The following is a 14,048-nucleotide window of genomic DNA, read 5'->3' as shown; positions in this document are numbered from 1 at the left end:
GCCTCTTTATTACTAGAACGCCTACACACACGCCAATTTGCCAACTGCCAATCTACAGCAGATTTACAGCACAAATTAGTATGTTATAAAGGTGGATTGTGATTTTACCCTATACATTGCAACAATCCTCAGAATTCACATGCTGTAGATTTAAAATCTGCACTGTTAAAATCCCATCTGGTTCTGCTGTAGATTTTCTGTAAAGTCTGCAATGTATTCACTACATGTGAATGTAACCATGTGACCATGCTTTATATAAGACAACAGTGACACCTGCAGATGCCGATTTGTAAAGAACAATTATCAAAAGTTTTAATAGATTTTGGCTGTGTTTCCACTTGGCATTTTTTTGTAGTAAAATTGATGATCTGTCCTTGAAGGGGTACTCCGGAGGAAAACAGATTTGTAAATTACTTCTATTTAAAAAATGGGTACACGAGTACCCCTTAAAGGGGTACTCCACTGCTCAGTGTTTGGAACAAACTGTTCCCAACGCTGGAGCCGGCGCCGGGAGCTCGTTACATCATAACCCCGCCCCCTCATTACATCACACCCCACCCCCTCAATGCAAGTCTATGGGAGGGGGAGTGGCAGCCGCCACACCCCCTCCCATAGAATTGCATTGAGGAGGTGGGGCGTGACATCATGAGGGGGCAGGGCTATGATGTCGCAAACTCCCGGCGCCGGCTCCAGCATTGGGAACAGTTTGTTCCAAACGCTGAGCAGCAGAGTACCCCTTTAAAGATAGCCCATCAAATATCAGATTGGTGAGGGTACAGCTTCCAGCACCCCTGCTGATCAGCTGATTGAAGGGGTTGTTGCACATTCGGTAGCAGCTGTACCTAAAATGCAGCTCATCCTATATACTTAGCATCCACTGAAAATCGCTGGTTTTCATCAGGATTGGTTAGGATCTGTTTCAATATGGATCCATTAAAGGGGTACTCTGCCGAAAAACATCTTATGGATAGGGGATAAGATGTTTTTCAGCGGAGTACCCCTTTAAAGCATTGTTTCTCAACAAGGATGACTCCAGCTTGTAGTTTTGCAACAGATGAAGGCACCCTGGTCGGGAAACACTGCATTAAAGCCACCATGATCACATTATTAATGGAAGCCATGACCCTAATGTAGAAAGAGCCCGATGGATATGTACTCTATATTTTATTATTTTCTGAATATACAAAGCAGATGTTTTGGTTGTTTTTAAATAGATCTAATCTAATCTGGTTCTTATTTTCTTTAGGGTAATGATCTGCAGTTGGTACGTGAAGCTCTACGCAGTCTAAGAAATAGCTTTAGTGGTCATGACCCTCAACATCATACTATAGATAGCCTGGAACAGGGCATAGCAAGCTTGATGGACAGACTACATGCCATTGAAAACCAAAGGAGGCAAGACAGGAAGGTAAACCTCCCCCTACACACATAAATTGTACTTTAATTACACTGTCAACAATAATGTGTAGCCTCCAAGGATAATGACCTATACCCTGAAATACACACAGCATCTGCTGCAGAACCCCGTAGAGCAGTGGTCTTCAACCTGCGGACCTCCAGATGTTGCAAAACTACAACTCCCAGCATGCCCGGACAGCCAACGGCTGTCCGGGCATGATGGGAGTTGTAGTTTTGCAACATCTGGAGGTCCGCAGGTTGAAGACCACTGCTGTAGAGGAAGAAATAGAAAAGCTCCCCAACTGTCTGTAAGTTTGCAGTTGATCAACATACCTTTTTCCAGGAGGTTCTGCAGCTGCTGGGTAGGGTCCTATAATCATGAATGGATCTTTCAGTCTATTGGTGTTCTTTAAGCTGTACAAGAGCACAAAGCTAGCAACAATATATATATATATATATATATATATATATATATATATATATATATATATACTGTGTATGTATATATATATATATATATATATATAACAAGGATAAGTTGGCCAGCACAAACTGATACCAAAGTAATGCATGGACCCGGCATACAGGTGCATACTGCTAGGCTGAATATACATAAACAGGAGAATGCAGCAGCACACTGCTAGCACAAAGATACAGATAAAACATGAAATGCTATATTGCTACAATGCAAAAAATTAAAAAATTGAGGTACTTTGCTCACCATTTGGCGGCCAAATAGTTTGGACCATTCCACCGCGACAAGGTGACCTCATTGGGACGGACCCTACACTGTGAATGTGCCTCTGTGCAATCAGTTACCAGGCTTGTAAGATCTGGAACATCCAGCACCTTATAAAGATGGGTGGGGTGCAGGAGCCAACATGGAGGTAGCCACTCCCCCATATGTATAACATAAACAAGCATAAGTTGGCCAGCACTTACTGATACCAAACTACAGTACTGCATGGACCTGGCATACAGGTGCACGCTGCTAGGCTGATTATACATAAACAGGAAAATACAGCAGCACAGTGCTAGCACAAAGATACAGATAAAACATGAAATGCTATATTGCTACAATGCAAACATTGAAAAAATTGAGGTACTTTGCTCACCATTTGGCGGCCAAATAGTTTGGACCATCCCACCGCAATAAGGTGACCTCATTCTCCTGTTTATATATATATTTGGTGACTGGACTCTTCTGATGGTCTTACAATGTACAGTAGAGGTGCATTCTCTCATCATTCTATATTAATCATTGTTTTGTGATAAATCTCCCATATAAACACCACTTGCGGCCATGTGACTGTCTCTCCTCTTATAAGCGTGGTTCTGTTATATTCACTTCTTGACAAAAATTGTCTCTCTCTGCTTCCATATGTAGGCACGGGGAAGGCTGTCTGGAAATAAAGAGTTAAGTGAATACAGAGACTCATGGCCTTCGAACTCAAGTAAGCCAGGATTTTATCTACATATAACTGTGTCTTCTGCATCATTTATGTCATATATGTCTTAACATACTAGTGCATGGACAGTGATATCACTTAGACCTATGTCTCTCAATCATGGTGCCTCCAGCTGTTTCAAAACTACAACTTCTCCAGGAATGCTGGGAGTTGTAGTTTTGCAACAGCTGGAGGAACCCAGGTTGGGAAACACTGCCTTAGGGTACGTTTACACGGTGGAATTTCCATGCAGCATTCTGTGGATGAATTCCGCCGGAAATTCCATTGAAATTTACTGCCCATTAAATTCAATGGGATTCCGCAGCCCCATTTAGACAGTGGAATTTCCGCAGCCCAGTCTTAGATTTTGTAGAATTTCGCAGCAGAATTCTATTGACGTCAATGAGGCTAGAATTTTGACGAAATGCAGCAATTCAAATTTTTATGGAATTTGCAAAAGTTCCACCTTGTTAACATAGCCTTATACTGTGCAGCTAATGGACCTTTGTGGATTCCCTGGAAGAGCTGCTGCAGATGCAGAGATATCGGGCAAGGACCATTCTGTCCTATATTTCTGCAGTGATAGTATGTCAGCATCTTCTACTGTGCACTTGTAAAGTATCACCTAACCCCCTTGTAAGACACCTTGGACTCATCCATTATTTGGTTGAAGTTCTTAGGCAGTGCTCCGCAGTGATCAGCTTTGGAGGTGCATGTGGCTCCCTAACTTTTGGAAGTAGTTGTGTCATGAATGTAATAGTAATTATTGAGACCAAGCAACAGGTTCAGATCCATATTATACCAGGTTAAATTAGTTTTCTGGGAGTTAAACAATGATGGTCTTTTCTTACACAGGCACAGTGGCTCGTCCGTATCTACAGTTATGCCTGGTAGTACCCCTCATAGTTTGCTGAATGCATACTGTTATTAAAACTTACATGTCATTTGCAAAAACTTTTGCAAACTCTGTGCAAAGACAAAATACAGGAAGTGTGGGTAGACAAGCAGGGCTCTGTGGAGGCTCCTGGCTTGTCAGTCAGTCTGCTGTGTGAGCTGAGGGCATGTCACAGAGACTTACTGCACTGAACACTGCTTGTCCTTAGTGTACAGAGCCCTGCTTGTCCTCAGTGTACAAAGCCCTGCTTGTCCTCAGTGTACAGAACCCTACTTGTCCTCAGTGTACAGAACCCTGCTTGTCCTCAGTGTACAGAGCCCTGCTTGTCCTCAGTGTACAGAGCCCTACTTGTCCTCAGTGTACAGAGCCCTCCTTGCCCTCAGTGTACAGAGCCCTGCTTGTCCTCAGTGTACAGAACCCTGCTTGTCCTCAGTGTACAGAGCCCTGCTTGTCCTCAGTGTACAGAGCCCTCCTTGTCCTCAGTGTACAGAGCCCTGCTTGTCCTCACTGCACAGAGCCCTGCTTGTCCTCAGTGTACAGAGCCCTGCATGTCCTCAGTGCACAGGGCCCTGCATGTCCTCAGTGGATAGGGCCCTGCTTGTCCTCAGTGCACAGAGCCCTGCTTGTCCTCAGTGTACAGATCCCTGCTTGTCCTCAGTGTACAGAGCTCTGCTTGTCCTCAGTGTACAGAGCTCTGCTTGTCCTCAGTGTACAGAGCTCTGCTTGTCCTCAGTGTACAGAGCCCTGCTTGTCCTCAGTGTACAGAGCCCTGCTTGTCCTCAGTGTACAGAGCCCTGCTTGTCCTCAGTGTACAGAGCCCTGCTTCTCCTCAGAGTTCAGAGCCCTGCTTGTCCTCAGTGTACAGAGCCCTGCTTGTCCTCACTGCACAGAGCCCTGCTTGTCCTCACTGCACAGAGCCCTGCTTGTCCTCAGTGTACAGAGCCCTGCTTGTCCTCAGTGTACAGAGCCCTGCTTGTCCTCAGTGTACAGAGCCCTGCTTGTCCTCAGTGTAAAGAGCCCTGCTTGTCCTCACTGCACAGAGTTCTGCTTGTCCTCAGTGTACAGAGCCCTGCTTGTCCTCAGGGTACAGAGCCCTGCTTGTCCTCATTGTACAGAGCCCTGCTTGTCCTCAGTGTACAGAGCCCTGCTTGTCCTCAGTGTACAGAGCCCTGCTTGTCCTCAGTGTACAGAGCCCTGCTTGTCCTCAGTGTACAGAGCCCTGCTTGTCCTCAGTGTACAGAGCCCTGCTTGTCCTCAGTGTACAGAGCCCTGCTTGTCCTCAGTGTACAGAGCCCTGCTTGTCCTCACTGCACAGAGCCCTGCTTGTCCTCAGTGTACAGAGCCCTGCTTGTCCTCAGTGTACAGAGCCCTGCTTGTCCTCAGTGTACAGAGCCCTGCTTGTCCTCAGTGTACAGAGCCCTGCTTGTCCTCAGTGTAAAGAGCCCTGCTTGTCCTCACTGCACAGAGTTCTGCTTGTCCTCATTGTACAGAGCCCTGCTTGTCCTCAGTGTACAGAGCCCTGCTTGTCCTCAGTGTACAGAGCCCTGCTTGTCCTCAGTGTACAGAGCCCTGCTTGTCCTCAGTGTACAGAGCCCTGCTTGTCCTCAGTGTACAGAGCCCTGCTTGTCCTTACTGCACAGAGCCCTGCTTGTCCTCAGTGTACAGAACCCTGCTTGTCCTCAGTGTACAGAGCCCTACTTGTCCTCAGTGTACAGAGCCCTCCTTGTCCTCAGTGTACAGAGCCCTGCTTGTCCTCACTGCACAGAGCCCTGCTTGTCCTCAGTGTACAGAGCCCTGCATGTCCTCAGTGCACAGGGCCCTGCCTGTCCTCAGTGGACAGAGCCCTGCTTTTCCTCAGTGCACAGAGCCCTGCTTGTCCTCAGTGTACAGATCCCTGCTTGTCCTCAGTGTACAGAGCTCTGCTTGTCCTCAGTGTACAGAGCTCTGCTTGTCCTCAGTGTACAGAGCTCTGCTTGTCCTCAGTGTACAGAGCCCTGCTTGTCCTCAGTGTACAGAGCCCTGCTTGTCCTCAGTGTACAGAGCCCTGCTTGTCCTCAGTGTACAGAGCCCTGCTTCTCCTCAGAGTTCAGAGCCCTGCTTGTCCTCAGTGTACAGAGCCCTGCTTGTCCTCAGTGTACAGAGCCCTGCTTGTCCTCACTGCACAGAGCCCTGCTTGTCCTCAGTGTACAGAGCCCTGCTTGTCCTCAGTGTACAGAGCCCTGCTTGTCCTCAGTGTACAGAGCCCTGCTTGTCCTCAGTGTACAGAGCCCTGCTTGTCCTCAGTGTACAGAGCCCTGCTTGTCCTCAGTGTAAAGAGCCCTGCTTGTCCTCACTGCACAGAGTTCTGCTTGTCCTCAGGGTACAGAGCCCTGCTTGTCCTCAGGGTACAGAGCCCTGCTTGTCCTCATTGTACAGAGCCCTGCTTGTCCTCGGTGTACAGAGCCCTGCTTGTCCTCAGTGTACAGAGCCCTGCTTGTCCTCAGTGTACAGAGCCCTGCTTGTCCTCAGTGTACAGAGCCCTGCTTGTCCTCAGTGTACAGAGCCCTGCTTGTCCTCAGTGTACAGAGCCCTGCTTGTCCTCAGTGTACAGAGCCCTGCTTGTCCTCAGTGTACAGAGCCCTGCTTGTCCTCACTGCACAGAGCCCTGCTTGTCCTCAGTGTACAGAGCCCTGCTTGTCCTCAGTGTACAGAGCCCTGCTTGTCCTCAGTGTACAGAGCCCTGCTTGTCCTCAGTGTAAAGAGCCCTGCTTGTCCTCACTGCACAGAGTTCTGCTTGTCCTCAGTGTACAGAGCCCTGCTTGTCCTCAGGGTACAGAGCCCTGCTTGTCCTCATTGTACAGAGCCCTGCTTGTCCTCAGTGTACAGAGCCTTGCTTGTCCTCAGTGTACAGAGCCCTGCTTGTCCTCAGTGTACAGAGCCCTGCTTGTCCTCAGTGTACAGAGCCCTGCTTGTCCTCAGTGTACAGAGCCCTGCTTGTCCTCAGTGTACAGAGCCCTGCTTGTCCTTACTGCACAGAGCCCTGCTTGTCCTCAGTGTACAGAACCCTGCTTGTCCTCAGTGTACAGAGCCCTACTTGTCCTCAGTGTACAGAGCCCTCCTTGTCCTCAGTGTACAGAGCCCTGCTTGTCCTCAGTGGACAAAGCCCTGCTTTTCCTCAGTGCACAGAGCCCTGCTTGTCCTCAGTGTACAGATCCCTGCTTGTCCTCAGTGTACAGAGCTCTGCTTGTCCTCAGTGTACAGAGCTCTGCTTGTCCTCAGTGTACAGAGCCCTGCTTGTCCTCAGTGTACAGAGCCCTGCTTGTCCTCAGTGTACAGAGCCCTGCTTGTCCTCAGTGTACAGAGCCCTGCTTGTCCTCAGTGTACAGAGCCCTGCTTCTCCTCAGAGTTCAGAGCCCTGCTTGTCCTCAGTGTACAGAGCCCTGCTTGTCCTCACTGCACAGAGCCCTGCTTGTCCTCACTGCACAGAGCCCTGCTTGTCCTCAGTGTACAGAGCCCTGCTTGTCCTCAGTGTACAGAGCCCTGCTTGTCCTCAGTGTACAGAGCCCTGCTTGTCCTCAGTGTACAGAGCCCTGCTTGTCCTCACTGCACAGAGTTCTGCTTGTCCTCAGTGTACAGAGCCCTGCTTGTCCTCAGGGTACAGAGCCCTGCTTGTCCTCGTTGTACAGAGCCCTGCTTGTCCTCGTTGTACAGAGCCCTGCTTGTCCTCAGTGTACAGAGCCCTGCTTGTCCTCAGTGTAAAGAGCCCTGCTTGTCCTCACTGCACAGAGTTCTGCTTGTCCTCAGTGTACAGAGCCCTGCTTGTCCTCAGGGTACAGAGCCCTGCTTGTCCTCAGGGTACAGAGCCCTGCTTGTCCTCATTGTACAGAACCCTGCTTGTCCTCAGTGTACAGAGCCCTGCTTGTCCTCAGTGTACAGAGCCCTGCTTGTCCTCAGTGTACAGAGCCCTGCTTGTCCTCAGTGTACAGAGCCCTGCTTGTCCTCAGTGTACAGAGCCCTGCTTGTCCTTACTGCACAGAGCCCTGCTTGTCCTCAGTGTACAGAGCCCTGCTTGTCCTCAGTGTACAGAGCCCTGCTTGTCCTCAGTGTACAGAGCCCTGCTTGTCCTCAGTGTACAGAGCCCTGCTTGTCCTCAGTGTACAGAGCCCTGCATGTCCTCAGTGCACATGGTCCTGCATGTCCTCAGTGTACAGAGCCCTGCTTGTCCTCAGTGCACAGAGCCCTGCTTGTCCTCAGTGTACAGATCCCTGCTTGTCCTCAGTGTACAGAGCTCTGCTTGTCCTCAGTGTACAGAGCCCTGCTTGTCTGCAGTGTACAGAGCCCTGCTTGTCCTCAGTGTACAGAGCCCTGCTTGTCCTCAGTGTACAGAGCCCTGCTTGTCCTCAGTGTACAGAGCCCTGCTTGTCCTCAGTGTACAGAGCCCTGCTTGTCCTAAGTGTACAGAGCCCTGCTTGTCCTCAGTGTACAGGGCCCTGCTTGTCCTCAGTGTAAAGAGCCCTGCTTGTCCTCACTGCACAGAGTTCTGCTTGTCCTCAGTGTACAGAGCCCTGCTTGTCCTCAGGGTACAGAGCCCTGCTTGTCCTCAGTGTACAGAGCCCTGCTTGTCCTCAGTGTACAGAGCCCTGCTTGTCCTCAGTGTACAGAGCCCTGCTTGTCCTCAGTGTACAGAGCCCTGCACAGAGCCCTGCTTGTCCTCAGTGTACAGAGCCCTGCTTGTCCTCAGTGTACAGAGCCCTGCTTGTCCTCAGTGTACAGAGCCCTGCTTGTCCTCAGTGTACAGAGCCCTGCTTGTCCTCAGTGTAAAGAGCCCTGCTTGTCCTCACTGCACAGAGTTCTGCTTGTCCTCAGTGTACAGAGCCCTGCTTGTCCTCAGGGTACAGAGCCCTGCTTGTCCTCGTTGTACAGAGCCCTGCTTGTCCTCAGTGTACAGAGCCCTGCTTGTCCTCAGTGTACAGAGCCCTGCTTGTCCTCAGTGTAAAGAGCCCTGCTTGTCCTCACTGCACAGAGTTCTGCTTGTCCTCAGTGTACAGAGCCCTGCTTGTCCTCAGGGTACAGAGCCCTGCTTGTCCTCAGGGTACAGAGCCCTGCTTGTCCTCATTGTACAGAACCCTGCTTGTCCTCAGTGTACAGAGCCCTGCTTGTCCTCAGTGTACAGAGCCCTGCTTGTCCTCAGTGTACAGAGCCCTGCTTGTCCTCAGTGTACAGAGCCCTGCTTGTCCTCAGTGTACAGAGCCCTGCTTGTCCTCAGTGTACAGAGCCCTGCTTGTCCTTACTGCACAGAGCCCTGCTTGTCCTCAGTGTACAGAGCCCTGCTTGTCCTCAGTGTACAGAGCCCTGCTTGTCCTCAGTGTACAGAGCCCTGCTTGTCCTCAGTGTACAGAGCCCTGCTTGTCCTCAGTGTACAGAGCCCTGCTTGTCCTCAGTGTACAGAGCCCTGCATGTCCTCAGTGCACATGGTCCTGCATGTCCTCAGTGTACAGAGCCCTGCTTGTCCTCAGTGCACAGAGCCCTGCTTGTCCTCAGTGTACAGATCCCTGCTTGTCCTCAGTGTACAGAGCTCTGCTTGTCCTCAGTGTACAGAGCCCTGCTTGTCTGCAGTGTACAGAGCCCTGCTTGTCCTCAGTGTACAGAGCCCTGCTTGTCCTCAGTGTACAGAGCCCTGCTTGTCCTCAGTGTACAGAGCCCTGCTTGTCCTCAGTGTACAGAGCCCTGCTTGTCCTAAGTGTACAGAGCCCTGCTTGTCCTCAGTGTACAGGGCCCTGCTTGTCCTCAGTGTAAAGAGCCCTGCTTGTCCTCACTGCACAGAGTTCTGCTTGTCCTCAGTGTACAGAGCCCTGCTTGTCCTCAGGGTACAGAGCCCTGCTTGTCCTCAGTGTACAGAGCCCTGCTTGTCCTCAGTGTACAGAGCCCTGCTTGTCCTCAGTGTACAGAGCCCTGCTTGTCCTCAGTGTACAGAGCCCTGCTTGTCCTCAGTGTACAGAGCCCTGCTTGTCCTCAGTGTACAGAGCCCTGCTTGTCCTCAGTGTACAGAGCCCTGCTTGTCCTCAGTGTACAGAGCCCTGCTTGTCCTCAGTGTACAGAGCCCTGCTTGTCCTCAGTGTACAGAGCCCTGCTTGTCCTCAGTGTACAGAGCCCTGCTTGTCCGCCCACACTCCCTGCATTTTGTCTGCACAGAGGCACACAGGCAATAGTTGCAGGAGAAAGGCAGCATTTTTTCACCCAAAAATATACAATTTTTTTTTCTAAGGTATTACAAATATACATTTAATGTTATTATTTATATTATATTTAAGCTCTGTGTATTATCAGTATTAAATAAACTCATACCCCCCCACCCCCGTGTGGCAGTTGCTGTACACAATTGTATTATTTACCTATTTCTGTCATTGCTATTTTATATTGTAATGCTTGAGTTTTTTGTGCCGTATAGAACATCTGACCCAGTAGACATGTACCTGGGTAAAACACAAATAACTGTATGCTTTAATAGTATTGTTTATTGAACTACTTGAAGGTCTGTATATAACTACAATGCATATAATAAGAATAATTTGTATTATTTTGTTTTCTTACAGAGATGCCCCATTCTCAAAGTGCCCCAGTAATGGGAAGTAGTTCCTGCACCAAAGTGCTCTATTTTACAGATCGCTCGCTTACACCCTTCATGGTCAATATACCAAAGAGGTAAAAGTGATTTCTTGTTTGTACTTATCAATGTGCTTCCCTTACAAGACTTACCTAGTTCCATTATTAGTTTGCTGGAATCTATTCATTGCTTCTACGAGACCAGTGTATTCTAAGAGCTGGTGGTAATGTACATATATAATGTATATGTGAGAAAGACTTGGCGAAAAGGATTGTGAATGCTCTTTACTACTATTCATATAGAGGCTTATATGTGATGATATGTCCTGCAGGTTAGGAGAGGTGTCACTGAGGGACTTCAAGACGGCCATTGACAGAGAAGGGAACCACAGATACCACTTCAAAGCTCTGGACCCAGAATTTGGAACAGTCAAAGAGGAGGTAAGTGAATGAATTCTGGTGATCAGCTGGATCTCAGCAGCCGGACCCATACTGATCACATCCTAGTGTAGTGTTTACCAACCAGGGTGCCTCCAGTTGTTGCAAAACTACAACTCCCAGCATGCCCAGACAGCCTTTTGAAGTTGTAGTTTTGCAACAGCTGGAGGCACGCTGGTTAGGAAACACTATCCTATTAATACGCCATCAACAGCTGTTACTATTGAACCCATTTGCCTTAGAAGATGTAAAATGTTGGGTCCATGGCCTCATTTATAATAGCGCACCTATGCTTTCAGTACATATACTTTGTTGTAGGATAGGGCTCATGCGCAGGAGTGTATGGGTGCTTACTGTACTTCTGTTTGCCTCTTATTTCATATATGAACAAGGGGAGAATATTATTATACTTACAGCACCTGATAGAGGCTGTACTTCTGCACATATCAGCCTCGTGGCTCTGCTATACAGGCCCAATACATATGGCTGTGCCAAGTTAATATACACTCAATGTACAGTACAGACCAAAAGTTTGGACACCTTCTCATTCAGAGTTTTCTTTATTTTCATGACTATGAAAACTGTAGATTCGCACTGAAGGCATCAAAACTATGAATTAACACATGTGGAATTATATACATAACAAAAAAGTGTGAAAATATGTAATGTTCTAGGTTCTAGCCACCTTTTGCTTTGATTACTGCTTTGCACACTCTTGGCATTCTCTTGATGAGCTCGAAGAGGTAGTCACCTGAAATGGTCTTCCATCAGTCTTGAAGGAGTTCCCAGAGATGCTTAGCACTTGTTGGCCCTTTTGCCTTCACTCTGCGGTCCAGCTCACCCCAAACCATCTCGATTGGGTTCAGGTCCGGTGACTGTGGAGGCCAGGTCATCTGGCGCAGCACCCCATCACTCTCCTTCTTGGTCACAGCCTGGACGTGTGTTTGGGGGTCATTGTCCTGTTGAAAAATAAATGATGGTCCAACTAAACGCATGGAATAGCATGCCGCTGCAAGATGCTGTGGTAACCATGCTGGTTCAGTATGCCTTTAATTTTGAATAAATCCCCAACAGTGTCACCAGCACAGAACCCCCACACCATCACACCTCCTCCTCCACACCAGCACACCTGTGAAGTGAAAACCATTTCAGGTAACTACCTCTTGAAGCTCATCAAGAGAATGCCAAGAGTGTGCAAAGCAGCAATCAAAGCAAAAGGTGGCTACTTTGAAGAACCTAGAATATGACATATTTTCAGTTGTTTCACACTTTTTTGTTATGTCTATAATTCCACATGTGTTAATTCATAGTTTTGATACCTTCAGTGGGAATCTACAATTTTCAAAGTCATGAAAATAAAGAAAACTCTGAATGAGAAGGTGTGTCCAAACTTTTGGTCTGTACTGTAGGTGCACATTGGACTGGATGGAAAATAGGTTGGTTTATAATCCTGGTCATGGTGACTACCTCTGGTTTATTTTCTGTTCTCACAGGTATTCCATGATGAAGACATCATTCCAGGCTGGGAGGGTAAAATTGTGGCATGGGTGGAAGAAGACCATGGAAACATTTAACTATGAGGAGCACTCACCTTGAACAGTAGAGAAGTGATGACTCGTCACGGTGTGGATTATTCTTCAAGCTGCCAAAAAAAAAGGTCCCATATGGGCACCAAAAGGACATGGTTTATACATGAAAAAGCAATGAAGACGGCTTTTTAGGAATTTGCCGACATTGTATTTTAGGATCCTGTTGCGGATTCAAGAGGAACATTAAAGACATTACTGTTTACAGAGCAGCTTGTCCATGACTTATGGAGATCACAAGCTTCTTCATGTGTACATATATCCTAAGGGAGCAAATTCAGTATTTTTAAAATGGCTAAATTGTTGCATTTATCTAAGGTTTTGGAGTGTCCTATTTTAATAGAGTACATATTAGTTTTCCAATAGACACTTTCAAGAAGTCGGAGTTTTCACTGACAAATGTGTTTTAGAATAAGGTACTTTAATGGACAAATGTTTTATTCGCAGTAGCGTTGATATTTCTAAACCGATGCCAACAATGATGGAAGAATTTCATGTTCTGTTATGGATGGCAAAGTTGTAGTCCAAGAATGAGCATAAACAGACAGAAGAACAGCAAACTTGTTGGTTATAGTAGTAAGCCTTAAAGCTACCGGCTGTCCATAATTTTACATACACCTCCATTCATCATATAGGCCTGAAACTGATGTGTAGGAGGAAGGTTGGTAGCTCACCTGAAGCCATGGAAACCTTTACGCATGTGTCATTTTAGTTTTTCATGTTTTTATGACGGAACAGAAAACTAAGAATGAGAAGGCAAATGTGAACAGAGCTGTAAAAGGCAGCGTTTTCCAATCAGGGTGCCTCCAGCTGTTGCAAAACTACAACTCTCAGCATGCCCGGACAGCCTTCGGCTGTCCGGGCATGCGGGGAGTTGTAGTTTTGCAACAGCTGGAGTCACACTGCTTGGTAAACACTCCTTAAAGGAATCTGTCATAACTAGAGATGAGCGAACTTACAGTAAATTTGATGCGGCACAAACTTCTCGGCTCGGCAGTTGATGACTTTTCCTGCATAAATTAGTTCAGCTTTTAGGTACTTCGGTGGGCTGGAAAAGGTGGATACAGTCCTTGGAGACTCTTTCCTAGGAATGTATCCACCTTTTCCAGAACACCGGAGCACCTGAAAGCTGAACTAATTTACGCAGGAAAAGTCATCAACTGCCGAGCCGAGAAGTTCGTGATGAATCGAATTTACTGTAAGTTCACTCATCTCTAGTCATAACTTTAAAGAGGTGGAAAACAATATTTTTTTTTTTTTTAAATTAGCTGGTGCCAGAAAGTTAAACAGATTTGTAAATTACTTCTATTAAAAAATCTTAATCCTTCCAGTACTTATCAGCTGCTGTATACTAGAGATAAAGCTGTGTAGTTATTTCCAGTCTGATCACAGTGCTCTCTGCTGCCATCTCTGTCCATTTCAGGAACTGTCCAGAGTAGGAGAAAATCCCCATAGCAAACCTATCCTGCTCTGGACAGTTCCGGACACGGACAGAGGTGTCAGCAGAGAGCACTGTGGTCAAACTGAAAAGAACTGTACAACGACCTCTGTAGCATACAGCAGCTGATAAGTACTGGAAGGATTATTGTTTTTAAATAGAAGTAATTCACAAATCTGTATTACTTTCAGACACCAGTTGATTTGAAAAAAATTGTTTTCCACCGGAGTAACCCCTTTAATGCTGCCTGAACATAAGTCATC

The 14,048-nt window shown here is 47.4% G+C and overlaps 1 protein-coding gene across 4 annotated transcripts in view; it reads left to right on the top strand.

The window, feature by feature from the left end:
- DIXDC1 (DIX domain containing 1) overlaps positions 1 to 13,352 on the top strand; it is a 183,278-nt gene extending 169,926 nt beyond the window's left edge. For all 4 annotated transcript variants that reach the window (XM_056544841.1, XM_056544839.1, XM_056544843.1 and 1 more), the window contains 5 exons: positions 1,247 to 1,408; positions 2,786 to 2,852; positions 10,314 to 10,422; positions 10,656 to 10,764; positions 12,255 to 13,352. In XM_056544841.1, the coding sequence (XP_056400816.1) occupies positions 1,247 to 1,408; positions 2,786 to 2,852; positions 10,314 to 10,422; positions 10,656 to 10,764; positions 12,255 to 12,335 (528 nt within the window). In that variant the 3' untranslated portion in view covers positions 12,336 to 13,352. The remainder of the gene's footprint in view (positions 1 to 1,246; positions 1,409 to 2,785; positions 2,853 to 10,313; positions 10,423 to 10,655; positions 10,765 to 12,254) is intronic.
- The last annotated feature ends 696 nt before the right edge of the window (positions 13,353 to 14,048 follow it).

The sequence above is a fragment of the Hyla sarda genome, chromosome 10, assembly GCF_029499605.1.
Source record: "Hyla sarda isolate aHylSar1 chromosome 10, aHylSar1.hap1, whole genome shotgun sequence".
Classification (NCBI taxonomy): Eukaryota; Metazoa; Chordata; class Amphibia; order Anura; family Hylidae; genus Hyla; species Hyla sarda.
Note: the sequence above shows the minus strand (reverse complement) of the source record. Positions and strands in the feature narration are given on the sequence as shown.